The 27,479-nt window shown below is 36.1% G+C and overlaps 4 protein-coding genes across 7 annotated transcripts; 1 reads left to right on the forward strand and 3 right to left on the reverse strand.

Annotated features, from left to right (window-relative positions):
• Positions 1–1,093: 1,093 nt before the first annotated feature.
• LOC147546548 (uncharacterized) lies at positions 1,094–3,037 on the reverse strand. Its single transcript, XM_086634012.1, has 3 exons — positions 2,898–3,037; positions 1,609–1,765; positions 1,094–1,496 (listed from the first exon to the last, which is right to left on the reverse strand). The coding sequence occupies exons 2-3, from the start codon at positions 1,762–1,764 to the stop codon at positions 1,449–1,451; spliced, it is 204 nt and encodes a 67-aa protein (XP_086490138.1). The 5' UTR covers position 1,765; positions 2,898–3,037; the 3' UTR covers positions 1,094–1,448.
• A 686-nt stretch (positions 3,038–3,723) lies between these two features.
• On the reverse strand, positions 3,724–7,461 carry LOC147546549 (putative methyltransferase PMT11). Its single transcript, XM_086634013.1, has 9 exons — positions 6,472–7,461; positions 6,234–6,383; positions 5,850–6,120; positions 5,566–5,676; positions 5,275–5,434; positions 4,859–5,116; positions 4,597–4,719; positions 4,393–4,470; positions 3,724–4,255 (listed from the first exon to the last, which is right to left on the reverse strand). Exons 1-9 carry the CDS (start codon positions 7,102–7,104, stop codon positions 4,057–4,059), a joined length of 1,983 nt encoding a protein of 660 aa, XP_086490139.1. The 5' UTR covers positions 7,105–7,461; the 3' UTR covers positions 3,724–4,056.
• Positions 7,462–10,948: 3,487 nt separating this feature from the next.
• On the forward strand, positions 10,949–15,667 carry BPM3 (BTB/POZ/MATH-domains containing protein). Its single transcript, XM_086634018.1, has 4 exons — positions 10,949–12,130; positions 12,706–13,054; positions 13,635–13,911; positions 14,758–15,667. The coding sequence occupies exons 1-4, from the start codon at positions 11,724–11,726 to the stop codon at positions 14,967–14,969; spliced, it is 1,245 nt and encodes a 414-aa protein (XP_086490144.1). The 5' UTR covers positions 10,949–11,723; the 3' UTR covers positions 14,970–15,667.
• Positions 15,668–16,170: 503 nt separating this feature from the next.
• LOC147546551 (transcription factor EMB1444-like) lies at positions 16,171–23,386 on the reverse strand. 4 transcript variants are annotated; one of them, XM_086634017.1, is made up of 12 exons: positions 22,022–22,664; positions 21,840–21,937; positions 20,596–20,802; positions 20,079–20,169; positions 19,823–19,901; positions 19,677–19,718; positions 19,514–19,573; positions 17,692–19,017; positions 17,499–17,600; positions 17,072–17,218; positions 16,860–16,985; positions 16,171–16,766 (listed from the first exon to the last, which is right to left on the reverse strand). In XM_086634017.1, the coding sequence occupies exons 4-12, from the start codon at positions 20,117–20,119 to the stop codon at positions 16,689–16,691; spliced, it is 2,001 nt and encodes a 666-aa protein (XP_086490143.1). In that variant the 5' UTR covers positions 20,120–20,169; positions 20,596–20,802; positions 21,840–21,937; positions 22,022–22,664; the 3' UTR covers positions 16,171–16,688. The 4 variants fall into 4 exon arrangements, with proteins under 4 accessions (XP_086490143.1, XP_086490142.1, XP_086490140.1 ...); XM_086634016.1 differs by having other exon boundaries at positions 19,823–19,904; positions 22,022–22,608; XM_086634014.1 differs by lacking the exon at positions 20,079–20,169 and having other exon boundaries at positions 22,022–23,386.
• Positions 23,387–27,479: the final 4,093 nt, after the last annotated feature.

Here is a 27,479-nt window from a genome sequence, read left to right on the forward strand (position 1 = left end):
TTGGAAAGCAAATGTTAATGTTTTATACATTATTTTCTATTCGACGGATGGTCGAATTTAATTGAAATACTTGTGTTTATCTATTTGATGCAGTTTTTGATTCATGCTTTTTGACTGAAGCCTTGCCCGACAGTATATATATGACAGTTATTTGCATGAAATAATAACCGAGTTAAACGAGGAATTTTGGGATTCATCATTTATTGCCTTCAACTTCAGAGAGGGTGAAAAGAGAAGCCAATATGCTGATATATTGTGTGAGTACGATCTCACAGTTGTGGAATACCCACGACAGCACGAAGCTTGTTCTATTCTTCCTCTATCTCTGATTCATCACTTCTTAGTGTTTGTGAGAGTTGGTTGGCTATAGGTGATCAACAGAATATTATTCTTCTTCATTGTGAGAGAGGAGGTTGGCCTCTTTTGGCTAGTTTCCTGATCTTCATAAAGGCACATGGCACCGAGCGTTGCGTTCTAGATATTATCCATAGAGAGACTCCTAAAGGTTTTTTGCAGCTTTTATCACCTTTGCTCACCTTTGCACCCATTCCCTTCGCAGCTGCGTTACTTATATTATATAGCCAGGAGAAATATATTCCGGCAGTGGCCACCTACAGAGAGGGCACTTTTGCACCCATTCCCTTCGCAGCTGTCTTAGGCGAGACCCTTACCAATTTATTTCATCAGCCCGCTAAACTCATTTGAGTGCCTATGGGTTGCTACATCAGATGGATAGTGTATACAACTGTTAGACCGAACAATGCTTGTTTATTAAAAAAATTATAAGTAGCTAAGGTAGGTTTAGGGTCGCACCAGATGATTCTTCATACTAAACTCAACTTGGCATTATACTATCTTAGAACAACAGTATGAAGATCAGACGGAGTCAATACAACTAAAATCATTAAGATTCTAATAACATGTTTTAACATCTGATTAAGACAGCCTCATCTGTTCTATTCCCACCAATCAGGAGGTAGAAGAGTTCAATTCATTAATGTATAACCTGTCTTAACAAATACTAACATGTAACCATCACTAACAAATTGCAGAACAAGTTGGAACGTTAATAACATTAAAACATAGAGAGCGGTTTAACACTAACCAAATGATTTGATTACCTTCTCTCATATCGCTAAACTACACGTGAAGAAGAATCATAACTTCACGATGTTTCACTGAAATCTCAAGGAAATAAATCGAAAATTCACATAAGCATTTGCCTATATCGAATCTGAGACAGTGTAAAATGAACTATAATTCGGAAACCTCCTAGGAGAAAGTCAAGAGGTTCTGAAACTGTAAACCGAGCACAGTCATTATTTGGTTCTTATCACAATGAAACACAGAAAAGAAAAAGAAAAATCAGTCTAAGTTCGAAAGCATGAAATTTTTATGCAACAAGAAAATGGAGAACTGTTATTCCGTCTTGAGAAGTCATAAACCCCTCATTCCTTCTTTCCGACCCCATGGGACATATTGTAGACTCCTCGCCCCTAGATAAAGTACAAAAGTTTCGGTCATATTTTAAGAGGGCACAAAGTTAACAAAATGAAAGCGAAGTTTTTATTTCACAAGTGGTAAGATCATATAGAGAAGAGAACTCACAATGAGGGAAAGACAAGTGACTGCCAATCCAAGGGGAATGATGACGGAGGTGAGCTTGTCATATCTCCCCTTCAGGTATGTGTGTTTTTGAATGTTCTGAAAATATTTTTGCTTCTCCAAAAGCAACTCTCTGGCCCTAAATGGTGTTTCTGTCATCCTGCATTAGTACACAGACAACAAGATAGATGATTAGAGAAGTGTTGATCAATATTTTCTTGTTGCACTTCATTTGCACTCGAGTTGCCCTCGACTCGCAGACTCAGGTTTCACTTTCACCTTCTTTGTTTTTTCTGAAATATTCTCATTCTTTGGTAGTTAAAAGAATAAGTAGAAGTTGCGTCAATCAGTCTCAGACAAGACGAGAGTCGAGGACAAGTCCGGAGCCCAACTACTTGGGATCCAAAGTCCCATCTCCACAGTTGTTAACCACATAGCTCAGTATTTTTGGTCTCTCGTACAATGGGAACCAACAGTGCGAATGATGAATCTAGAGTTGAGAAGTTTACTTTCTGCTTAATACATGAAGCTGGAAAGCACATTTGAACATCAGCGTTTTATGGCAACATTCAACAGCGAAAGAAATCACCAAATGCTATAGTTCTACTTCCACCGTCTCGCTTACTTTTAGTTTTATTTCTTTGAGTTGTTCTTTAGGCGTAGAACTCTTCAAATTTTTTATACGAGTGTGAAACCAATGTTACCTGGCACGCAGATTGCTCCAGTACGGGTATTGGTACGCTACCATGTGAGCATCTAAATGCTAGGGTTATACCTATTCAATACAATTGGGGTACGCAAAATTTTGGGTGATGGATCACAAACCCACCTTAAAAGGGTAAGGGGAATCGGTACGCCAAATTTGGGGAGTGAAACTGTAGGCTATGGTTGCTAAAATCCATGTATTACTTGAATCACATATTCATTTCAAAGGGCTGGGCAAAATCCCCTTCACAAACACAGGAAAATCAGTCCCTTATTCCCAGACGCCAAAAAAGGCAGAATCAGAAGTATTACAAAAATCAGATGGAAATATATAAGATCCAATATAGTTAGTTGGAATTCGAAGATTATATGTAGTTTTATTGGCTAGAAGTTTTCTCTGATTGGGTAAAACAACATTAACAGATGATAAATTTTACAAGACCATATAGATTGAATCGAGAAAACAAAACAAACTAGGCGAACGGTTAACATTTGAGGAGGAAACAAACCCTAATAAAGAAACATGTAAACCGAAACCATGATACAACAACTAGATCATGAATTTAGAGAATAAATAAATTTATTACCTCGAAAGCAGAGAATTCTTCGATCGGACTTGATCTACAGAGGAATACCACCGGTGACGACGGGGGGCACAATCTTCTTCTTCTTCGTCTTCCAGCCTCGAAGATGAGGGTAATACTATATATAGGATATGAGAATCAAATTACATAATTGTCCTCTTTCCTCAGGCACACTACGCACATAATTTCTTTCCTGCCTATGGGCTTATGGCTCCATCCACAATTTTACTTGACTCGGTCAATTGACTATATCCCCAAGCCAATTGGTATTTCTTTTGTCCCACATACAATATGTCACGCCACAATCTCGGCTGAATCATGATCAAAGTGTGTGACCACATAGGATTTAAAGATAGAGCTTTTTCCCTCTTAGTTCTTCCGGCTACATATCCTGGTCGGAATTCAATTGAGATTGGAGTAAGGCAAACAAATATTTCTTTTTGTTGAATACCAGTCATACCTACACATAAGAAAACGTTGTCTTTTTTCACTATCAGGTCGACCATCTCTCTCTATTCTCTCGTCTCTCCATTAATAAGCCTTTTGAATTTCCCTCTGTGACCATCTCTCTCTATTCTCTCATCTCTCCATTAATAAGCCTTTTGAATTTCCCTCTGTCATGGGTCTCTCAGACAAGATGAAGGGTTTGATGAAGGGGATAACCCTCGTCTAGAGTTTCGAGGGTGGGATTCTTTTTCTCTTTATGTTCATCATGAGGTCAAACAATACAGTATATGGATATTCTCTTTTGAAACAACAAGATGAAAACCTTCTTAAGCTCACAAATGGGAGATACTTATGGTATCAAACAACACAGGAGAAACGATGATGCTCCAAACCAACCATGATTAATTTGCTTTTGATTAGTCCATAGATTCCATAAATTATCTGAATATTATATCAAACACATAAAACAATTACCGAAAAACGGAAGAAATGAAGAAATAAAAACACCCTATGTCCCTATCATTTATGTTCAACAACTAAACAATGATTAACAACTAAAATTACATTTAGATTTCCCTTGATGCTTATCGAATATGTCGCCTTCTCTTCAAAATGAGGCTTCTATGATGAGAAAGTGGGGCGAGAGAGAAACATTACTTCTTGTTTATTGATTCTATTTCGTGCAATTATGAGGTTTCTTTGCTAATATGAACCGTTATAGACGTTTGCTACATATCATGAGCTTCCAAATTCCATGAGGCCCTTCGCCTGAGTCACGCAATGTTGACCACCAACCCATTGCAGTTGCTACCTCCTGAATTTCATCCATCACCATTTTAGAATCACTTATATATACTTGTCCCCCTGGTCTCAAGATTCGATCCATCTCAAGCATAATCGTCGAAATGTTGCATCTGTTGCATAATTTAGAGGAAATCAAAACAAGTGCAGGTGTTAGACACGTAAGCAATACACAAATGAGTAAAACTTGGCCTTGATCTCCTAAAATAGTCTGTAAAAGATGAAAGCTCGGCAGAATTGCAGTTAATACCGTTTTTGTTCGGTGGAGAAGAGGCGATTTGCGTTCAGAAAATCGTAAGTTCTTGGATATGTATCAAATGGTTCACACCTGAGGACAGCGTCCCAAAATCATCAGAAATAGAGTTTTAGTGGTGGAAATGGCATCTCAAATGATTTAAGAGGGAACAATAGATATAGTTAGAGAATAAATGATAATTTGATTCATTAGCCATACCAGTCATGCATAACTCCTATAAGTCCACGGTCATAAATAACTGGCAAGGTATTCGGTCCACTAACAGGAACAACATTCATTACCCAGTAATCCACCCCCAGATCGATTAATGCTGCAGCAAATCTGCCATACAAAAGGAACTTTCGTAAGAAAATATCGGTATTCCTCCCATAAAAATTAGGATAGTCATTGTCGGTCCAAATATAAAGAAAAACTTAAAAGAGGTGGAAAAACAGAACTATGTGACTAGAGAAGTCCATACCCTCCAAAACCAGCTCTCATGTCCATTACATTTCGTATCGGCAGAGTTGGCCAACGGAATATTCTCATGTGGTTTGCTAATGTCTCTTTCCAATAATGCCACTCCGCTTTGAAGAGTTCTCCCCTAGATATCAGGGAATCAATTTGTATGGTCTGAAGCCTGTTAGGTCGACTGAGCAATCTGTCTGGCCATGTACTAATATTTGCCCCAAATCCATCCTCGGGTAGTCTACTGATACATGCCTTCAGATCAACATACCTGCGAGAAGTATTATTAACTCTTAAGAAAACCTTTGGAGATTTGATATGCTATTTTATTGTACAATTAGCCGAGGAAACATTGTGGGGTAGTCTTTAGAGGTTTGATATGTATCGATCTTATTTATCGTACAATTGAATGATAGATGATGGATATACCAAACATTATCGGGGTCATCATCTGGGTCGCATAATGGAGGTTGAGTTCCAACTTCACGTGCATTATAGCAGCTGTTATTTAAAGGTTTACGCCAGATAGCAATATATCCTTCCTTCTTCACAAGCTCCCAGCAAAGACGAGTAGTGAGATCCTCCATCTCTGTTGACATAGAAAATCATGTGAAGATTAGGTAACTAGCTTGTAATGAAGAACATGGATTTTGACATTCTCTACGAAAATATTCGAGTCAAAATTCTGCAATTCAGTGAATCTAAATGAATCAAGAATACCTTTCCACTGTTCTTGCAGCGCCAATTCATGTTTATATACTGGTTGAGCTGCCCAAGCAAAGTACCCTCCGGCTCTAAGCACCCTGTTGACCTCAAGAAGCAAAATTCCATCTTCCCCACAATCAAAAGAAAATAAAACATAATCAGTCAAACACTAAGAACTTCAGATTAGTGATATAAGAAAGAAATCTAGTCCAAACTTCATAAGGTATACTAAAATCTAGGATAAAAATGGTGCCGAAATGATGAGAAATCAACCAAGAAATACAAATAAACGGGCTTACCATCACGGGTCCAGTTAATCCTGCATCGTGAACAATGGATCATTTCAAAAGCCTGGCTTGGATACAACAAACGACGTGTTGCCAATGCTGCCACCATTGCAGGAACACCACGCTCGAGAGCAAACTGAATTTGGTTCTCGTGAACATCTTTTGGTGCAATTGACAAAGTTGTCACATTTCGTGAAAGCAGAAAAGCACCAAAACTTGCTACTCCACATCCAATGTCTAATACAACTCGAGTATGATTTCCAAATGCAATGTCAGGAACCATCTACACAATAGGCGAAACCATGAACATAAGCCGCATCTATATATATATCCATTTATATGAGCACAAGTGAGCAACTAGTTCCAATTGACAAAAGTTTGAAAGGCGAAACAAACCTGTGATATTTGATTCAAGTACTCATCAGCTCCATGGATAAACTGGGTTCCACCTCCAGGAAATTTAAACTTATCACTGTCTCTCTGAATCCAGTTCTGCCCGCCTTTATCTTCAACTAAGCGCGAATGAGGTACATTACTATACCACACCTATCATGTTCATATCTCAGTGCATAATGAACTTGAAATACTTATAGAAAACAATACAATACAAATTGAAATCCAGGGAAGAAAATACCTCATCTCTGCTTTTCGGCCATGGGATTCGTATTTTGTAATCTTTTGGAGCAGGAACCAAGCAATTCAAACTGTGGTCTTTATCAGGACAATGTCTCTCAAATTTCTCCCCTTTTTCAGTTGAATTAAGTTTCATAATCTCCTCAACATTATCCAAACAAGGGATATACTCTCTCATACTATCTGGACAGTGTGAAAATTTATCAATTTTAACCCTAGTTTTCAGACTCTCTTCCTCACCCGTACTCTGATTTACATTCTTCAAATCCTCCATTAAATCGGGATCAACACTACCAACATCAAAATTTTCAGTCATTACTCCATTCTCATCAACAATCCCAAATCTCTCCGCCGTCACTGGTGGTGATGGTGCCGGTGGTGGTGATTGAGAATCAAGCAATGTGGGTAGAGGTGGATCGGATGGATGTACCTGTACTTGATCGGAATTTTGAGAAATTGCGACGGAAGGGGTTTTAGAAGATTGCTGGTTATTGAAGAAAGCAAGCTGTTCATATCCATCAGACCAGTGCTGACCTAGGTAGAAGAAAGTAAAAGCAACCACGGCAAAAGCTAGTACTTTAGAAATCAAAGGAAGGGGTGATTTGAGAATATCTCCTTGATTTAAGCTACCCATAATGACGGCGGCGGTGGTGGTGGTGGTGGTGGCGGTGGTAGGAGATGAGTATGAGAATTCTTTGGTAGATCTATGGTTTCATATTTTTTTGTTTATACTAGTAGTAATTGTTTTCGATTGATTTGCTTGCACGGTTGACAAGACGAAGAAAGAAAGATGATTTCTTTTTTAGCAGAGATCTATGGCCGATCTGCATAGAAATTAGGGCAAAATCGACCATTTTTAAGGGATTATAAATGCAGCTCTGAAACCAATAAGCTTTTTATTTTATTTTTAAACTTGGAGTTTAATACTTGATTATCAATTGAGTTACGACATCTGGTTCGTATCAGAAATATCGACGGCTGATAGTGACTTAACAAACTGGAAATAGTTTGCAGATTTAATTGGTTTGAACCTGCAAGCTAGAGGTGGGAATCGGTCCGGGTCGGGCCGGTTGGGTGCATGCCATTCATCGGGTCGGGCTGGTCGGACTTCTAAACTCTCTGTCCATTCGGCTTTTCGGGTTTAATCGGACGGGTTATTTAAAAAAATTCTACTGTCCAAAACACGTCCAAGTCCCTCAAACTTTTCGGATTTCTCAGGATCGAGCGGTTGAGTATCGAGTTTTCACCAAAATTTTAAAATATCTCGATCGAAAAGACCAAAATATATCCATTTCGATGGTACCGAAATTTCTGTCGAAACTAAAATTTAATTAAGTTTTCTTAACAATATTGTGTCGATGACACTCTGCACGTAGACAACAATATATGTATATATATATATATATATATATATATTTATATTATACACTTCAAGATTTCATCAAAAAATAAATAAAATATTATACACTTCAAGTACTTTAAAAATATATCAATATATATGTTATACATGCATAAATAAATACATACAAGCAAACATACATATAATGTGCATAGGTACTATCGCATAAATGGATGACATTATTAAGCGGGTTATGTCGGATAAAGATTATCGGGCGGGTTCGGGTGGGATGCCAAATAACACTTCAAAACTCGTACTAGACTCGTTGATTTCATCGCATCGGTCGGGCTAAACTCGCTTTCGGGTTTCGGGTACCCGCGGCTCCAACGAACTCGGGTTCCCGTGACGAATTTTGAGTTTGCCGATTTTTTCACAGCTCTACTCCCAACCCCTAATCAACATGGATTCGTTTCATTCCCATTTAAGTTGTTACCTTTTCTTTTCTTTTCTTTTTCTTTTCTCTTGTTGAAAGAATAGTTTCTTGTTCAATAACACCTAATTCAAAATTCTAAAAGTAAGTTCAAAACTAATACAGTAACACATAACATTAAAAGTTCATAAGAACTTTGACATACCATAAAAATTCGGAACGAATAATTCCCAATTAAGAGTTAGGAGCTACGGGGACCAATATTCGTAATGTTTCATTGAATCTACCATGAAAATAATTTTTGAATGTAATCAGCACCATCTCCATAGAAATATACTTAATTTTACTCATTAATTCTAAAAGTCATGTAAAATTTTTAAATAAAAGAAAATGAAAGCAAGTTAAATGTTTGACCATAGAAATATTAAATTGTTTAGAAGTGACATAATTGCTCTCCTAATAAATATGCATCATTTTTAGTGATATTGAGATTCATATTTGTACTAGAGACAACTGATACTCACCGTTATTAGTTTTTTTTTTTTTTATCTTCATAGAACCAGCCGACATAAAATAAGTCAATTTGTAATAATTAAATGGGTAATTCGTTCCCGACTTTAATGGTTTCCATTTAGTTTCTCTATTGAGATGATAAATAGTTGTAGATTTGTTTTTTTGTTGAAAGAGTTGTAGATTTGTTTGCCTCACAAAAAAAAATTTGTAGATTTGTTTTTTTTGTTGAAATTGCTGAAAGGACACCTTCAACCACCTTTCATTATACGCAAAAAAAAAAAAAAAAAATGATTAGCCTTAAATTAGATAGTTTTAGAGCATCTCCAATGGGAGCTCTATCCTTCCAAAAAGTACAACTTTTGGAGGGATGGAGCTCCAATGGTTCTCCAAATCTCTAAAGATTTGAAGAACCATGAATAGTGCTTCTTCAAACATGAAGGGACAATATTCACCTTCTCCATATGAGATCAGACTTTTCATTTGATCTTCTTGCTTTTATGTGTTTAGTTCAAGTCCTTTAAATTATTTTTTCACTCCTAATTTATTGTATAAGTTCTTACTTATTCATTTCAAGTCCTGCTTTAATTTTTTTTTTGTACTAATTAAGTTTCATTACAACATGTATTTCAATTAATAAAAATTAAATATATTGTAATTTTATTTTATAAAGATTAACATAACTAAATTTTCATTAATAGAAATAGATAGTACAACTCGAAATTAAGACAAATTAAACTGAAAACAACGATAATCCTTCCAAACATCTTTAACAATTTATGTCTTTTTTAATTTACCATATATGTAGTAAATGGGTTTTTGTTTAAATGTTGATTAAAATAATGTAGTAAATGTTTTGGATGGGTGGATAGAGTTGGTACCATAGGAGAACCCCTCCAAAAGTGGGCCCCTAATTTGGAGAAATGCTCATTTATTAGAGGGGCATTTGGAGGGGAACCATTGGAGATGCTCTTAAACAAAAAAAAAAAAAAAAAAAAGTATAATAGTCACTTTGGATCAAGTTTAGTTTTTTTTTTTTTTGTTGAAAGGATCAAGTTTAGTCACTTTGGATCAAAATAGATTTACCCAAAATCTAAAGACGGTGCTAAAAGCCCCCATCTCTCTGATATTGCTACTAATCCAAGTACCATCTGTCATTAAACTGAGCATAACTCCTAGGTATTTGTCTTTGGTCTGAACTCAGATTTATCATATAATGAGTTCTATCATCTTCACATTAAAACTTTGATGACAATGATTGTGAATTGAATTATAAAGAGAGACAGGGATTGGGGCCGCCTGCCCATAACTATAACCCCGCACACTAAAAACATTTTGGGACGGTACTACTTTTAGCGGCCCCAAAGTCTCATTGCCTCCAAACAATGACGATGGCTAAAAGCACATACCAATATCATTCAGGATGTGATGGAGACCATCTTCCTATTGGGCCTCACGGCCATGGTGATAGTGGGCCTCACGGTCAAGAAGCTACATTAGCGTAGTTTCTATAATTAAGTATTTAGGGTTTCCATAATTATGAGTCTTAGCAATCAAGGAAAGTATTATTAGTAGTTATCTTATTTCCTTATTTGAGTCTATCTAGGAAAGTACAATCTCTATATAAGAGAAGTCTAGTCTGTCTTTGTTAACCAGATCAGATAATATTATGAATCAAGTTTATTGTTAATCAAGTTTATCGTTTATTATTAATCAAGTTTATCGTTTTATCGCTTTTATCTTTATTTCATCAGCTTTATTTCATTAGTTTAGTTTAATAACAATGGTGGATTCCATTACTTTTACGCTTCCGCAACAATCTACATCAGGATGGCTTATAAAAAAGTTATAATTCAGGATGATACAATCTGTTTTGGTGCAACTCCAACCCCACGCGACTGACGAGCAAATTTACCGGCCAAGTCATTTAAAAAAATATAAATAGTTAAATTTTTTTTTAAAAATTAACTAAGTTTTAATTTGTTTTTTAAACTCTAACGAAAATTCACACATTAATAGTTAAAATACATCTCACTAACGAATCGGTGGCCGAATAATTCTCTGATTCTGGAAAAAAATATTATTCCGAAAATAGTTAAAATACGTGTTTCGCACATGTCTCACACACCCCAAATAAATCCACACACACATTTCTCACATACACAAATTTTAGGCTTCAAGAGAGGTTAGGGTTGGAGCGGGCTGGGTTGGAGTATTTTTTTTTTGAGAAATCGACTAAGTTCTACGTTAGTCGTTACAAGACATATTGATACATCACGAATGTGTGACAAACACGATAACCGCCTAAATTAAATCAGGGAAGAAGTTAAACACCCGACAAATTTATTATATTATCGCCGAGTAATGCACTGACTAACTAGGCTACCGGTTTTTGGCGGGGTTGGAGTTGCTCTTATGGTAAACGACTACACGGGATATCAGCCTCTGAGAACTTGCCATATATAAGAACGCCAATAGCCAACCTTCTGCTTCCTTGTCTCACCAGATTTTTTGCTCTCTCCCTTTCCTCTCTCTCTCTCTCTCTCTGCCTGCTTCCTCAGATTCTCCTTAACCATAATAATCTATTCAATCTTTATTTCAACCTGTCTGGCCTCCTCCATTCTTCCATCGTTAGATCCTATCGACAGTTGTGTTCATCTGGATCTCTAGAGTTTTATGTTGATCTCGAGGATAATCAATTGTCCGTACATCATCGTCGACGATACACACTAACGGCGTGTACGTAGTAGAGCAAATACTCACTCGTCAATACGTATCCGAGATCATCTCTCCGATTTCATAATTTTCACAGATTCGTCTTTGCGAACGATTTCTGAAATTTAGGGTTTGGGCATTTTTATCTTCACGAACGATATTTGAAATCCTCTGGTTAGTTATTTCAAAGCGTCAATTGGAACAGATTGGAGAGCAATAACCAGGGTTCGTGTTTTTTGTGGGCTAGGGTTTGATTTTTATGGAGATGGAAATTGTTGAAAAGAAGCCAAGATCAATGTTAAATTCATATAAAGAATCGTCATCAAAATCGATAAATGATACGGTTAATGGATCTCATGAGTATGTGATAAAAGGGTATTCTCTTGCAAAAGGGATGGGTGCTGGAAAGTATATAACAAGTGATACATTCACAGTTGGTGGGTATGAATGGGCTATTTATTTTTACCCAGACGGCAAGAATCCTGAAGATAGTTCTATATATGTATCGGTTTTTATAGCATTGGCTAGTGATGGTACTGATGTTAGGGCTTTGTTTGAATTGACATTGTTAGATCAAAGTGGAAAAGGGAAGCATAAAGTTCATAGTCATTTCGATCGTTCATTAGATAGTGGACCTTATAGTTTGAAATATAGAGGAAGCATGTGGTATGATACTATTTCTCTTTCAATTTGATTCTTTTTTGCTTGTTTTGGGGTTCTGAATTAGGGTTTTTATTAGTAGTGAATTTGATATTGTTTTATTAACCTCATCATAGTAGTAGGTCTACAAGGTCGTTTCTTTCAATTGCATAGTGTTTATCTAGGTGAAAATACAGGATTACGCGAGTACAATAGACAATCATACATCATACCTTAATTAGCTTGGATACATCATAAGGATGGAAATTGCTCATAACTACCATGAAACTGTCTCAAAGACACTCATATACCCTAAAGGCCGTTGTTTTGTACCCTTACTAACAAATATGTCATATAATTGTCACATTCCGCTTAATCAGTATACTTTTGATTTATTACCAAAATTAGATGACTAGGTAGATATTTTTTTCTTCTTTTTCATTTTCCTATGTTGTCTCGTTATATATGTTCTCAGTAGTTGAGGTTTTCACTAACTAGTTTAAGCGATTATATGGGAAAGCCTTTCATTTCCTTTTTACTTTTAAATGGTTACATAAATTTTTTTCCCACTTTAGTCGATATTTGTGTTGATTTCTTTGCAGGGGATATAAGCGTTTCTTTAAGAGGGCAAGTCTTGAAGCGTCAGATTTTCTCAAGGATGATTGTCTTGTTATGCGCTGCACGGTGGGAGTAGTCAGAAATCGTACAGAAGGACCCAAGCAATATTCTGTTCGGATACCTCCATCAGATATGGGTCGAAGTCTCAAGAAATTTCTTGACTCGGGCATTGGTAGTGATATAACTTTTGAGGTTGGAGAAGAAACATTTAAAGCCCATAAATTGATACTTGCTGCTCGCTCCTCAGTATTTAGAGCCCAATTCTTTGGATTAATTGGAAACCCGAACATGGACAAGGTGGTAATAAAGGACGTTGAACCCTATGTTTTCAAGGTGCCACTTTCTTATCTCTCTGTTTCACAAACAATGTATTTGGCGACCTGAGATATGCTCTCTGTTGTACACTGTAGTATTATCTTATTTCCCGGTGATCATTAAAATTTAGCGAACGGCTAGGGAAATTGCCAACGTATGTCCTCTAAAGAGATTCAAGAGAACTGATTTCTCTATTTTTTGTGATCTTGGTAGTGGGTACAAAGATAATGTCTTACTTGTCACGTTCACCTAGTCTATTATATAATAACTCTATAGTCTAGATTGCGAAAGAACATGCTTGATTTGAAGCTTATGTGGGTTAGGCCTTACCAGAGCATATACATTATATAAAGTTAAGTTGATATTTTCGAAGTCGAATTAGGACACTTTTCAACACAGAAAATCATAATCCTATACTACGTGTCTGAGCAGATTTTCATTTTTTTTAAGGATTATTGGCTCCGTCTCCTGGGGGACGGCTTAAACCCAGCGTGCTTTTCTTTATCATGTATGCTTAAATACGTATCATATGTTGTAACGTGTACTTTCCACTTTCACATATTTGGCGAGCATGATGAAACTTACATGCTGTGTGCAGGCTATGCTCATATTTATGTACTCAGACGAGCTCCCCGATGAACATGAACTTACTGGTTCTGATCCTCTTTGCACATCAACTACATTGATGCAGCATCTCTTAGCCGCTGCAGATCGCTTTGCCTTGGATCGTTTGAAATTCTTATGTGAGGCAAAATTATGTGAAGAACTTACCACAGATACAGTGGCGACAACACTGGCTTTAGCAGAACAAAACCATTTTTCACAGCTTAGAAGCATCTGTCTAAAATTTGCAGCTGCTCCAGAAAATTTGGCAGGTGAGTGTTGTCTGTGGAATTAAAGTAATACCTTACACTTTTGAGGTTAATTACTTAAATGTGGTTTTGTCTAGAGATGTATGTGAGGAGACAAATATTTGCATACTCCATTACTCAAATATTAGTGCCATCTCAAGAAAGACATAATAACTTTTTTTAAAGATATAAGGGATAAATGATTTTAGGGTGGAGGCATTTGAGACTGGAAGGAAGAAGGTTATCTTATAGTAAGAGTAACATTGTGATAAAAAAAAAAACATTGTGATCATAGGGTGCCTCAAAGTTGGGTTTATCGTTTATCAGATATCTAGATAGAGACTTCGCATGCTAGATATTTAGGTTGCTTTTAGATTACATTGACATAGAGTTGTGTCAAGATTACGTGAGTACAACCAATAGACAATCATGCATCATACATCAATTGGCTCGGGTACATCATAAAGATGGAATATGCTCATAGCTACCATGAAACTGTCTTAAAGACGCTCTCATACACCCTAAAGGCCATTGCTTTATACTAACACAATCAATATATGATGAATTTCCACCTCCACCAATTATTCATCCAGTGATCTCCGAGTTTTCGGTGGTTCTTGTTGAAATAACTGCACGAGTAGAAACATTGTAGTTATGTGGTTTGTGTATTAAATAGCTTCCCCACTTTATTTGTTTGGTTTTTCAAGTATGACGAAGAACCTTATAAGCGCTCCAACGCGTTTCTGTCTTACACGTATGTGAAAGTGTCGTTTGCTTAGTTGTGGCGGATTCTATTTGAACTGTTAATGGAGCAAGTTTAGTTCATAGTAGATTACTTGAGTTCTTATGTATTATATATTGTACGTGCAGCGGTGATGCAAACAGAAGGATTTGAATATTTAGAAGAGAGCTACCCCTCATTGATGTCAGAGTTGTTGAAGACAGTTGCTAAGGTGGGTGAGGAATCAGACCAACTTTTGAACAGGAAAAGGGATGGAAGTAATAATGTTGGTCTCAACTTAATGGCAGATGAGTCCCCAATTGAAGATTCTAATACCAGGCGTACAAGAAGGCGGTTGTAGCTGCTGTCTGTCGCTTTGAAGAGTCAACGGGTATTGGAGGGGCACTGTCTGTAAAAAGTTCCATCAAATTTCTGTAGACACCATTGAAGTTGCTAAGCCGAGCCCCTTGCAGCCTTGCTTAAGTTCAGTTGGCTGAGTCAAGAGACATGGTGATGCGCCTATAGAACCACTCATACAACCATTATCTTTCCTGGTTCCCGTTGATGTGTTCACTTGTTTCAAATAAAACACCGACTTCTGTTTGGCATATTCCTGCTTTGTCTATCAACATCCAGGCACCTCCCCGTAAGCGCTGGAGTAAATAGCCCATAGGGACAAGACCTTTTCTTTAATGTTGAAGCAGGCCATGTCGGCACTCGTGATTACATCGAGTTCACATGTTTGGTCCGGGGAAGATGAAGATAAGCTATTTCTTTCACAACTGCATGTGGACGGTATAGATGATCAAGGTGGATTCAGGTTTTGCTTCTGCAGTGCAACGTCTTAGAGCTGGCTGACACACTTGCACAAGTACCTTAGGGTAACTATAGAAGCCATTTGTCGGAAAAGATGGTACTGAGACTCACGACTGTTATCTGGATATCATATGGGTTTTCTCATTGTATGGGGTGCCTTATTGCTGTTCTTGTTCGAACCAACTTGACATTTCTTTCTATTCTATCTGTTTAAAAGTATACAAGTGCTAAAATTTGAACTCACCTAATTTTCTTTCAACCTGATGATTTGCATTTTAAAGTATCGGAACTTCAGAAGAGATACATTCGCTCTCTCTTTTGTACTGCCAAGGGCAACCAGATACTTGTGACCACACAACTGGAATTGGAGTTCATTCTCTACTCCAATGGGCAATAGAGAGAGAGAGAAGGCACTGTTCATTTTATACAAGTAATAGCCTGAAAACGAGGTGACTAAGGCCATAAGAATGGGTCAGGTTGATATCAATTCAGTCAAAGGGCCGAATCATGCCCTATTGCTATCAAAAGACCAGAAGCATGCCCTATCGCAGCGTGAGTTGTCTGGTTACTCTAGTAGGCAACCTCAGCTAAGGAATCAGAAAGATCTGTTTAAGGTCATCTGAATTTAAGTATCATTATTTGTCAATGTGGGGCACGACCCATCTTTTATTTTGCTTTTATAAGGAGTGTAGGCTCATGTATACATAAACGTGATATCCGTTTCAATATTTGTGAGCATAATCGACTTTTCTCTAACAACTCTTAATTGGGGTTTTTATACATCCCTAAATTAGTTTCAGATTCAAGTGCTCAACCTCGCGCATAGCATTCATCAAATTGCGTCCATTAAATAAGATGAAAACAAAAACTACACTAGCTAGTAATTAGTTTCTCAAAGCTTACTAACACTAGGCCTAAGGGCTTAAGTGCTGAACTATGAATGTGAGGTAAGGTGCTTGGGCTGCATGAGGATGGCCAAGTTAGGCACCTGCTGGAGGTGTAGATCTGGGTAAGTTCAAGTCAGAGAGTTGAAGATCATGAAGTGCCCGTGGAAAAGTAGCGACACTCGACGTTACTACTGAACCCAAGTTTTTCAATATATACATACATGATATGAACGCAGATGTTCAGCTTCTAATGTTTGCACTTCCTTTTTTATTTACAGACAAATATTCGCTGCCGCTGACATGTTCCGCAAGTCATATTTCAAAAATCTTTCTCTGTAACAATGAAAGATCTAACACCATCACCTTTGAATTCAGCACTAGAGAACAGGATTACTGCGTTGCAATAGGTTCATCAGTGGCCAAAAGATATTCGTTTTATTGAACCCACTCGATACCTGATTACCAATCCAAATCTGTTATTTTAGCACTTCCTTGGTAGTAAAACAAAGCAAAACAAAAAAAAGAAATCATCCAAGTCAGTCTAATACCTCAACAATGAAATGTGCCAATATTTTGTCAGACTGTGGCTCTGATACTCCTTCTAAGATGGTTAATTCCAAATTCCTGAGGACTTGAGCAATTTCCAGGAATAGTCCATGATCATCACATAGCACCTGTAGAAGAGTTATCTAAGATTCAGAAAATGAGAAGTTTCTTTGTATAAGATATCTTCCAAGATGGGCTTAGTTAAACAAGAAACCTCTATAAGCATGTGCCCTGGGTAGTCAAGGTCTTCAACTATGACAGGGCACACTCCCAGTTGGTGCCCCAATTCAATTTTCCAGTTTCGGTCATCTTGACGAACCTCTGTTTCAGATGATCTCGGCATCTTCTTGCTACCAACAACCTATAGGAATTGTGTCAGTGTTTACACAAGAAATATTCTGTCTTTCGATCTCTCCTATGTTCTGCATGCTAGTTGATACAAGCTTGCAAATATCTCATCTACTATAATGGAATTGATCAAATCCAATTTATTGCATGAAATGTGATCAATTCAGTTCGGTGTCGAAGGGAGTCTTCCATTGCAATTTAATTCATGCACATTAATGTTTTCGTTGTTCCCTTTTCTTTCTGTTTTCTTCTTGTTCTTTACAGCTTCATTAAATAAAAGATAACTAACAAACCTTTTGATTCGTATGATGTTTCAACTTCTCAGCTTGGTTGCCAATACTCCTCAAGAATAGCATGTGCTTTATGGTGCGATCTAACAAAGAATCAATGCTACACTGTGTCGTGAAGACAGAAAAGGAAGAGTTAGTGACAAAATGAAAGCTAATATGCTTTAAAGAAGAATACAGCTCGGAACGAATATTTTACCTTTTCCCCATTAGGAATAAGTTCTCTCAGCTCCCTAAGACGATCTTGGATCAACTGTCTATCCCGTGGCCTGGGCTTTTGAACTTCACCAAGGCGTGACTTCCTTTTGGCAACATGGGATAATTTTGTACCTTTCCTGGAGTTTATATAGCCAAACCCCTTCTGCTGAATTTCATCAACTTGTGTGGTTATCGTGCTCTTCAGTGAAGATTCAGATACAGAACTTTTAGCAACATGGTGTCGATTGACAAATGAAAGTTTTGGAGGATTTTTACTTCCACAATTATCTAAGTCATCAGCTACCATGTGATCAGCTTGAGATTTGCTCTTAGATTGGCAAGAAGCCATTAGCTGTCCGGATGAGGTAGTTGGGGATATGACATTCCTGAATTCACTGGATGCAGCATCACCAAGTGCAGTGTAGGCACCAGAAACAACTCCATCCCGTACATCTTCTTTAGATCTTATTTCCTTGAAGAATCCACTGGATTCCTTCACAGATGGATCAACTCTGCCAATGAGATTTTCATTGATGCTGGAACCAGAGCCACTGCATACATCTTTAGGAGCAACATTGGCTGCATCCACAGGTTCATTCCGAAATTTCAAGAAAGCTGGACCAAGTGCTTTGTGTAGTTCAGAATCAGCAGGGAAAGTTAACCGGCCGGGGGCACTTTCGCGATCAGTCTCCTTAAAGATCTCGTTTCCAAATGGTTTGTCTATAACATCAGGGGGAAAACACAATCTCGTATTCATATCCATATTCATGTCAGTGTGGATACCAAATCCAAGATAATTTGCAGAAGCTTCACCAAATGGCAGACCCATTATGTCATTGGAAGGGCACATGTTCATATTCACGTCACTGTCAAAATCAAATCCAAGATTGGAGAGACTGCGTTGAGCAGAACCAGATGCTTCATCATGAAAGAAGTCAGAAATATTACTTAGCCTCTCCAAAAGGCTAGGATTAAAAAACTCGCTATGTGGGAATGATCCTGTAGAGAAACCAGACGATAGACCACCAACCCCAATGTGCTGCTCAGCCCTTTCATTCTGAACATGAGTATTACCTTGTCCAGCAAACATTGGATTAATATCAGGGTTTATGAGTGATAATCTGTTCTCCCATATCTGAACGTTGTCAAGCGTGTTCGATTTGTTCACCATTAATCTTGTCGCCGAGTTCTCCATAACAGAGCTCAGTGATGATGTAGATGGACCTTGGGGACTGTTGCTCAAGGTCAAAGGTAGTGCTTCTGGAGCAAGTTGAAGGGTGCTGAATAAATCTTTGATACAGGCCACTAGCTTCATATCTTTAGTCACCTGTTGTTGTATTAGGGGGGAAAGCCAAGCGTAAGTCAATGTAGATGGTTACATACTGATACAACGAAAACATGAAAAGTGATTGTAGGAGGAAAGCTCTGTGTATCCTACCCAAGAATCATACATATTCCTCCAATTATAACTACTTAAAAAGATGGAGGTATCGGCAGCAGAAGTGAAAAGCAAAGTAGAAATCAAGCAACAAGATACCGGTATAAATCCAAAATATGCAAATTGGATAGGGGGAACCAGGTGGGGAAGCAAAAGACATAACCAATGCAATTCATAATGGATTGAGAGAAGCGCAGAGCCGCAGACGACCACGGGGTAATTGCTTTTATTGGTTGCAAACTGGTAATGATGGAGTTGAGACCCCGATGCTAGAAGAGAGAGAGGCCATATATGAAGTGAGTGTGACCATGTAGCTACCACACTGTCCTCGTATCCTAGTACTACAATCAATTAGACAATCAGAGAGCTCAAAGTTCTTACACACCTTTTCAACTGAGCCAAGTTGCACAACCCCAAGGGGAGTTACAGGCACGAGCAAAATCGTCTGCAGAACCGGTGGAAATATGATCAAACCACTATCTTCAGAAAAAATTGCGAAGCATTCAGACAGAAAAACATACATAAATCTTGACGTGCCAAATTCTTACCTTGATTCCTGACGCAAACTGGAGTTGCCATTCGTTTGGGTACTGAAATTTTAAAAATGCTGAAGTTATGGTCACCTTCCGTATTCTTAGGGAGTTAGAGTTGGACCCAAACATTATCCTCAAACTAACTGATTACGGCGACTAACCTCATGAAGCAGTGCAGAATGAATGTCATCAGAGTAGACCCAGCAGTGCTTTCCTGTAGATGCCGCTCTCCCCATAAACCTACTAGGTGGTATACATATCAGTATACTAGATAAACCATATTCCTCCATAATCCAGAACTGCTTCATGCAATACATGTAAAGACTAAACAAGTGCTACTTCATTAGATATAGTTAACGGTTACTACACGTTCATGGTTCAGTTTTGTAGCTTGTGCTTTATTAAATTTAAACTTACAGTTGAGTTGTATAGCCAAGCAAGAAGCACATTATGAGCATTAGAAATTGTGAAGCAAATCTGGAGCCACGGGCACAGGTAAGCGGTAGACCTGCCGAGCTCTAAATTATTATTTTGTGAATCTTAGTTTCCAGAGCTCATAATATTTGCATCTTCAAATCATTATATTCTTAACATCCGTTTCCTATATCACTATCTGAACTATACATTGTTTTCAAATAAAAGAAATTATTTGCATTTATTGAAGTATATGATTTCTTACACACATTTTCCCTTTGACTGTAATGAACTTCTTTTATTTACTGAAATGAGTTCCTTTGGTGTCACACACACACTTTTCTTTTACTGCATATGATTTCTTATACAGTAATATAAGGATCGCATTTGCAATATGTACGGATAAGGTATCATCTTAGTTATAGTAAGAATCATATGCAGATGCAACATGAAGCTTTGGCCCTAATGAGAACTAGGTAGATGTAATTGAAAGTATGTGAGAGGAGCAAGAAAAACATACCCTTCTCCTAACGAGTATCGCAGACAAGACATATTTGCTACTACCAGACCAATTGGGTATTCATCAGAACTTTCGCCGTGTGTCTTGATTTCATACTGAGAAGAAACAACCTCAGCTCTCTCATTATAGCAAAAGTTTTCCAAGTTACAGTGCCCAAACGATTTGGTTTCCGGGTAGTTACAGTACCCATCCTCCCACGTTAAAAACCTGAAATAGCAAAAGATATTAGTTATGAAATCCCTGGTGCGTAACTTATCTTACATTGCAGAATTATCGACTCAAAGACTCCTACAGTCGTAATAAAAAAAAACTTTATAAAAGGATCAGTCACCCCAAAATATTTTTCTTACTGACTAATTCTATTTAATCCATCAATAGCAATTATTACAAGTCAAACTGCCAAATCGTAGTCCTAATCAATAACGCAAAAGTACAACAGTGTATAAACAAGAGAACAGCTAAAAGCAGCAAAATTACATAGAATTTGGTTTCAAACACCAGCAGTAGCCGACTTTCATTCATTATATGCTTAAATACTTCACTTCATTACACATTTGTACGATGCCAAGTTTCTCGAACTTCCGAGATTTGGGCATTAATTGGTCTACTGTTGCCAAAAAAATGTATGTGTCGTCTTCTCCCATACTTAATTATGCTAAATCCACAAACAATAATACCTTGACTGACCAACCAATTTGCATAAAACTAACCACAGGTAGGATACGTTGACAAAACGTTCTAGTATCTAGAGTAAAACGGTCCTTTATAATCTTATTTTGCAGATTAATTGAAAGTAGAAACTTAGTGACTTTCATACAACACTCAAAAACAAGATAGTTATTTAAAAACATGAAAGTTGGCTATGTGCATGTGTGGTACCTGATCTGTATTACAAAGATTATTTTGCTGTGCGTGGTCCTTTACTTAGCATCTCATACTGTTTCCTCAGTGGAAATCATGTCTACAAACATTCCTATTACTCTAGCAGATGATGGAGAAAACACAAAGAAACCATTTCATGGAGATGGAGGAATTCAAGTATGAAAGTCATACAAGAGGTGATAACTGCTACAACAATGGAAACTATGCAGAAACTAGTTGTAAGTGTGATTTTGTGCACCTAATCAAAATTTAGGAATTTTTTTGCGAAATTTCATTCCTTGACAACAATTAGCACGGAATAGGCAACAAATGTCTAAACCAGAAGATACCCATCAAAATAAATGGTTTAAAGAACAACTTACATACGATTCCGGTGCTTAAGCTTCCAAAAGACTGCATATTTCCACGGTGAATCGACACAAAGACTCCTTAATAATTGGTTCACAGAAGTAGTTCCCATCTGTGAAGTACTATTCAAGTAAGAAAAAAGGTTCACAATCAAACTAACACCCAAAAAAGAAAACCACCCAAATCAACACACTACCATCCCCTAGCTGCCTCTGTACGAGCTTCTTCCTGCCTGTTTTTTACGCAAACCAGCTCGCCGTTCTAATGGTGGCCCTGTTGATCCCAACACTAAATAACACATCGTTTCTTCCTCTCTCAAGAAATACGTTTTGACCAAATTCCTAAGAAACTTTCTTGTTTTTATGGGGGCAAACTTAAATAGAACTATGAACAATAACTAAACACCACGAGATAAGTCATCTGAAAATGTAAAATCCGCTATCAAATTATATCTGGAAAAAATACGATTGAACACAAAATCCGCCCTAATTTCACTTCCAAACTCTTCGATCTACAAGAAACAAGCTTCAAGAAGCAAAATCTGATCCCAAACCCAAATTATAAGCTCGAAAATTGATTGAAAGCTATAAACTCGGTCGATTCCATCTTTCGTTGAATCTTCAAAGAGAAATCAATAAGCCAGAACAAGAAGGAAATCAAAACGATTTAGACAAATTCAAGATCTGATGATAAACCTCAAATTGAAACCCTAGTTTAATCCGTTTTGTTTCTGGGAAACCAGCTCCGATCAGATATTAAGACCCACAAATTCAGTTCTCTTTTGGAATGAAAATGTGGGATGAATGTCCTTTATATAGTTCTTCATTTCCCTCTTTTCTGGATTTCAATTTTGTCCTGAGTCAGATTTGATAATTTACTGGGCTTGGTGGGCACAAGTGGGATTTGGGGCCTACATATTATTTGCCATACCTTAGGATGTGAGGTCCACTTATCATTTATCTTAATCCATATATTTAGCATTTAGGGCTTAAGGTGGGGTTGTGATAGTAATATAGTATTATGGAGCTTATTCAATTCATGAGGTTGTGGGATCGAGTCTTGGTCGAAGCAGTTTGCCATCAAAATTTATTCCATGTAATGTAGGCAATATATAATAAATAATATAATAATTTAATTTCTTAAAAAGAAAAGACATGATATATATGTATAATAACGTAATGATTATTTTATCTATGTAAAAGAAATCCTCGTAATACCTATAGAAATAATGCTATATACAAGAAATAATGATACGTCATGAAGATGTGATGAGCACGATATCTGCTTAATTTAAGTTCAACAAAAAAAAACTTAAAGTCCGACAACATTACACGAACGATTTTTTATGTTGAACATCTTATTCAATTCATGATATATCTGTTGAAATATAAGAAAATATTTTCAGACAAATCAAACTTCTAAAAAATGAAAAATCTTACCTTTGATTGCCAATAAATTTCATCTATGACTTTTTAATCTTTCTCTAGTGGTCGTGATTGTTGCATCTTATTACAATATCAAAATTAAATTAAATTAAATTATACAAAAATGTGTAATAGCCGCGATAAATCTCACAACACTGTCGATCATCTATGCAAGAATACTTTGTTGGCAAGAAAATCGTCATGTATAAATAACTAAATAAAATTAGAATTCAACACCTAGTAATACACTCATGCTCCCTGTCTTATTTTTATTTTTGAAACAACAAGATTTGAAATAGTATTTCATCAAAAAAAAAAAAGATTTGAAATAGTATTCTAAGCTCTCATAGCTCTTTCAGCCAAAAAAAAAATATCGTCCAATCAATGTTTGGCTTACAGTAACCTCATTAGGTAAGCTACCCTGACCACCCAATAAAATGCCTACACTAACATAAAACTCCTTGTGACATCATCGAATTAATCAATGTTTGGCCTAACTAAATAAACATTGATATCCTTCAACAAAAAAATAGAAAAAATAAATATTGATATCTCTACTCTAGTGGCACCAAATCGATTTAAAATAAGTTTAGAACTATTTAAAAAATCAAATCTGAAAGAAGTAAAATGAAACAAATAATAATTTATGTGATGACAATTGACACCAAATAAAAAAAAATGAAAATGCATTTGACAAGCTAGCTAATTATATGTATTTATTATTAATTTATGTTATATACTTCTTACTGTCGAAACTACGAGATAAATAATAGTTTGTTCAAATTAAAATATTATCATGCTAAGAGTTAACCATACAATTTTGAATAGAAGATCATTTTTACCACCACAGCTGGGTTATTTTATCAAGCAAGATCTCTGACTTCTTATCTTTTTCTACATTGAAATGACAAAAATTCTTTGCGCCTCAAAGAAAAATGAAGGGTTTTAGTTCCTATATACCCTTTTGAAATATTAACAATTAATATTATATTATATACTAGACTTTTACAAAATTTCAGGATATAATAAATTGTTCTAATGGTCGTTTTGGTTTTATAATGTGATTCCAAGCCTTTTTTTTTTTTTATAAATGGACTCTTGATATATTAACAAATGTAGAGTATCTTGATTGGCATTAATATATTGGCAATAATTTGTATACTTCTATCTTGTAAGCATTAAATTATGGCCTTAAACTCAACCCTCTATCTCTTAAAAAAAAAAAAAATAGAAAGAAAAGAAATAAGTCAAACTTATATTGTTTTCAAGCTTGTTAAATAGAGACATGAGTACATGACTTTGTTAGAGAAATAAAATAAAATAGTAAAGCAACTTTGATGATGAGATAGATGCATTGCATTTGTCATGTCATTGAAATAATTTAGAATAACATAACTTGATCTTCTAATTAAATCGGGATATAATTATTTAAGTTTTAATTGTAAAGGGCAATCACTCTTACTCATATTCAATCGCCAAACCAAATTGATTTGTAATTGTAGACGACAATTCTTAAGTGACTAGTTAAAAATGGCGATTGGAAGAAAATAAAAGAGAGATGGGGTCGAGAAACGGAGAGAGAAAGAGAGAAAGTGACGACATGTGAAAACATAGAGTAAATTACGAAGAGAGACACTAAATACATGGGCAGAACCGCAAAAACATAGATATCATTATAGATTATATGATATCCATGCTAAATCGTAAAACGACAATTAATCACTAATAACAAAATATTTTCTTTATGCACAAAAAATTCCATCAAATGAATGGAAACCATTTAAATCAGAGAATGACAATGTCTTTAAGAGTATTAACTAATTTAAATTGTAAATCATGAAGCTAGATTATTTGTCATAAGGCCAAGCTAACAATGAAACTCTTGGATTAAAATGAGGGTCAATTAAAGTTTTGGTTAACCCACCTTCTCAGTAAATAAAAATAAACAAAATGTCTTTGTCAAAGCCAACCGTCAATTTCTGCTGATTGGTTGAATTGTTCTATTAGCTTAATTTTAATGTTTAACTTGTGACTGCTCCCTTTTAAGCCTTATAAGTGCTATTTCGTATATGTAATTAAAGAGCTCTTTTCAGCTACACATTCCATCCATAACCCAACAAAAAAATATAGAAACGGTGCGATCTCAACTATTAACCGTCCAATAAAGAGAGATAGAATATTCACAAAGATGACGAAACAATGAATATGAAATGACATAACTAAATAAGAGACAAATTAAATTACAACTCACTGGGAAGAATAAATAAACAAACAATTGATGTGTCATTTGGTTTTGAATTATTTCTTTTATACAGACCTGGTAAGATTCCACTGGATCTGGAACGTTGTGTCAGTGGACTTATCATTTGATAAGTCTAAATCGGGTGACAGTGGCGGACCCAGAAATTTTTGTTTGTGGGGGCACATTTAAATGGTCATAAATAAAAATTTAAATGACAGTGAAAATATTCATAACATGTATATATATAGTTGACTAGAATTTTTATTTTCTAACACAAAATTAGATTAGAAAATTCTCAATTTCTACAAAATTCGTACATTTATTCAATTTATTTTAATATGAATATGAAATATACTATTTGTGGAAACAATATGAAATGAAAATAAAATAATACCTAAACAAATTCAATACTGAAATTTGTATCTAATATTGTTGGTTGATTAGAGAGATGTGTGTGTGATAAGAATCACAAAAAGAGAAAGTAAACGTAAACCTCGTGACTAAAAGGAACCAATCATGGGGGAGCCGGAACTTAAAGTCAATCCTGACTAACCTAAAATCATTGAAGTAAATTTTCAGTTGTCATGAATATGCATATGTAAACCATATTTAAAGACATTTTTTGGTGGATATACTATTACTCTATCATTATTCTAACATATATTTAAAATTTTCAATTTAAAAAAATTTAATTTTAGACCTTCACATAACAATAAGAGAGATTCGCGTAAAAATTTCATCATTGAATCATCATAAAAACGCATGAAACTAACCATAATATTGCTTTGGTCACATAGAAAAATAATAGATGTCATAGACAATTTTCGGATAAAAAAGTGACATTAACAATAGCTCAAATGAAGCCTCACAAAATGTAGGTCAAAATTGACTTGGCATAAAATGGTCGGAATGTTGTTAAGAGTAGGGGACTAGGGGGCATAAATTCAGACCAAAAGTTAAACTAGACAAATTTAGGGGGCTTGCACCAAAGTATTGAAAAAATGAAAGTGAAAAAAACTATGGCAACCAGATTTGAACTCAGGAACTGTAGGGCATAAGACTAGCTAACGAACCATTTGGCCAACACTAATTAGTGTTGTAAATCTCAGTAATTTATTATAACAATACTTCTCCTCACTGAAGTCGTGGTTACCCAAACGGACGCACCCTTCCTCCTTCGAACCCACGTTTGGGCTGTGGGGGCACGGTGCCCACACGGGCCCCTTAGTGGGTCCGCCCCTGTGGGGTGATCACAATAAACAAATCAAGATGTAAATCAAAGGAATTCTTTATTATTATAATTCCATAGATAAATTTAAAAAATATTGTATGATAAATGCACTGTACTATTAAGAAAATGACACATGAAAGAGTAGAATTTACTCTTCCTTATAACCATTAGAGAAGTGGTGCCCACTCTTCTATGTGTCCATCTTCATAATTTTTAATGCAGCTTTTTGTAGTCTTGTTGATAGTGGTGGGTCTAGAGCCAACACCACTCAAATCCCACTACCAATACTTTTCGATCTCTAATTTGTCGATTCAATAATAGTTTTACTTATTGAGTCGGCGTCTTGTGGACGGTAGATTCAAAACATTGAGATACCATTAGAAAAAGTGAACATGGATATATTGAGTAGTGATTATAAGATCAACATCTAAGGGGGTTCTTTCTTCCTGTTATTTTATGCATAGCCAAAAAAACAAAATGATGAAAAAGAGAATAATTACTTTTCCATTCACAAAGAAATCAGCTTTTTGCAGAGAATGGTTTTCCTTCTTTTTCATTTTGCAGGAAAAGAAGCCATCCATGTATTTACATTGATGTTCTTTTTTTTTTGGGTCATTGTCTTATGAAGTTATTATATACACGGCATCAAAGTTAAAGAATGTAAAAAAATGTAAACGGAGATAGGAAATTAAGTACTTGTTCGACATCACTAAGCAGAAAGCACGCGTGAATCACATGGAGTGACAAAAAGTGTTAT

Source organism: Eschscholzia californica, unplaced genomic scaffold (genome assembly GCF_041429995.1).
Source record: "Eschscholzia californica isolate CP2 unplaced genomic scaffold, dmEscCali1.0.p SCAF_4, whole genome shotgun sequence".
NCBI classification, from domain to species: domain Eukaryota; kingdom Viridiplantae; phylum Streptophyta; class Magnoliopsida; order Ranunculales; family Papaveraceae; genus Eschscholzia; species Eschscholzia californica.

What these genes read in the sequence shown, in the direction of transcription:
- LOC147546549 (XM_086634013.1), bottom strand. Translation starts at nt 7,104, where the DNA reads ATGGGTAGCTTAAATCAAGGAGATATTCTCAAATCACCCCTTCCTTTG. An exon ending in GGCCGAAAAGCAGAGATGAG is followed by an intron (nt 6,384 to 6,471) that starts GTATTTTCTTCC and finishes TGAACATGATAG; the next exon opens with GTGTGGTATAGTAATGTACC. An exon ending in ATGAGAGCTGGTTTTGGAGG is followed by an intron (nt 4,720 to 4,858) that starts GTATGGACTTCT and finishes TTTGTATGGCAG; the next exon opens with ATTTGCTGCAGCATTAATCG.
- LOC147546548 (XM_086634012.1), bottom strand. Translation starts at nt 1,764, where the DNA reads ATGACAGAAACACCATTTAGGGCCAGAGAGTTGCTTTTGGAGAAGCAA. An exon ending in TCACTTGTCTTTCCCTCATT is followed by an intron (nt 1,497 to 1,608) that starts GTGAGTTCTCTT and finishes TACTTTATCTAG; the next exon opens with GGGCGAGGAGTCTACAATAT.
- LOC147546551 (XM_086634014.1), bottom strand. An exon ending in ATTCTGCACTGCTTCATGAG is followed by an intron (nt 19,719 to 19,822) that starts GTTAGTCGCCGT and finishes TTAAAATTTCAG; the next exon opens with TACCCAAACGAATGGCAACT. An exon ending in TGGCACATTTCATTGTTGAG is followed by an intron (nt 16,767 to 16,859) that starts GTATTAGACTGA and finishes ATTGGTAATCAG; the next exon opens with GTATCGAGTGGGTTCAATAA.
- BPM3 (XM_086634018.1), top strand. Translation starts at nt 11,724, where the DNA reads ATGGAGATGGAAATTGTTGAAAAGAAGCCAAGATCAATGTTAAATTCA. An exon ending in TTGAACCCTATGTTTTCAAG is followed by an intron (nt 13,055 to 13,634) that starts GTGCCACTTTCT and finishes TGCTGTGTGCAG; the next exon opens with GCTATGCTCATATTTATGTA. An exon ending in TGCTCCAGAAAATTTGGCAG is followed by an intron (nt 13,912 to 14,757) that starts GTGAGTGTTGTC and finishes TTGTACGTGCAG; the next exon opens with CGGTGATGCAAACAGAAGGA.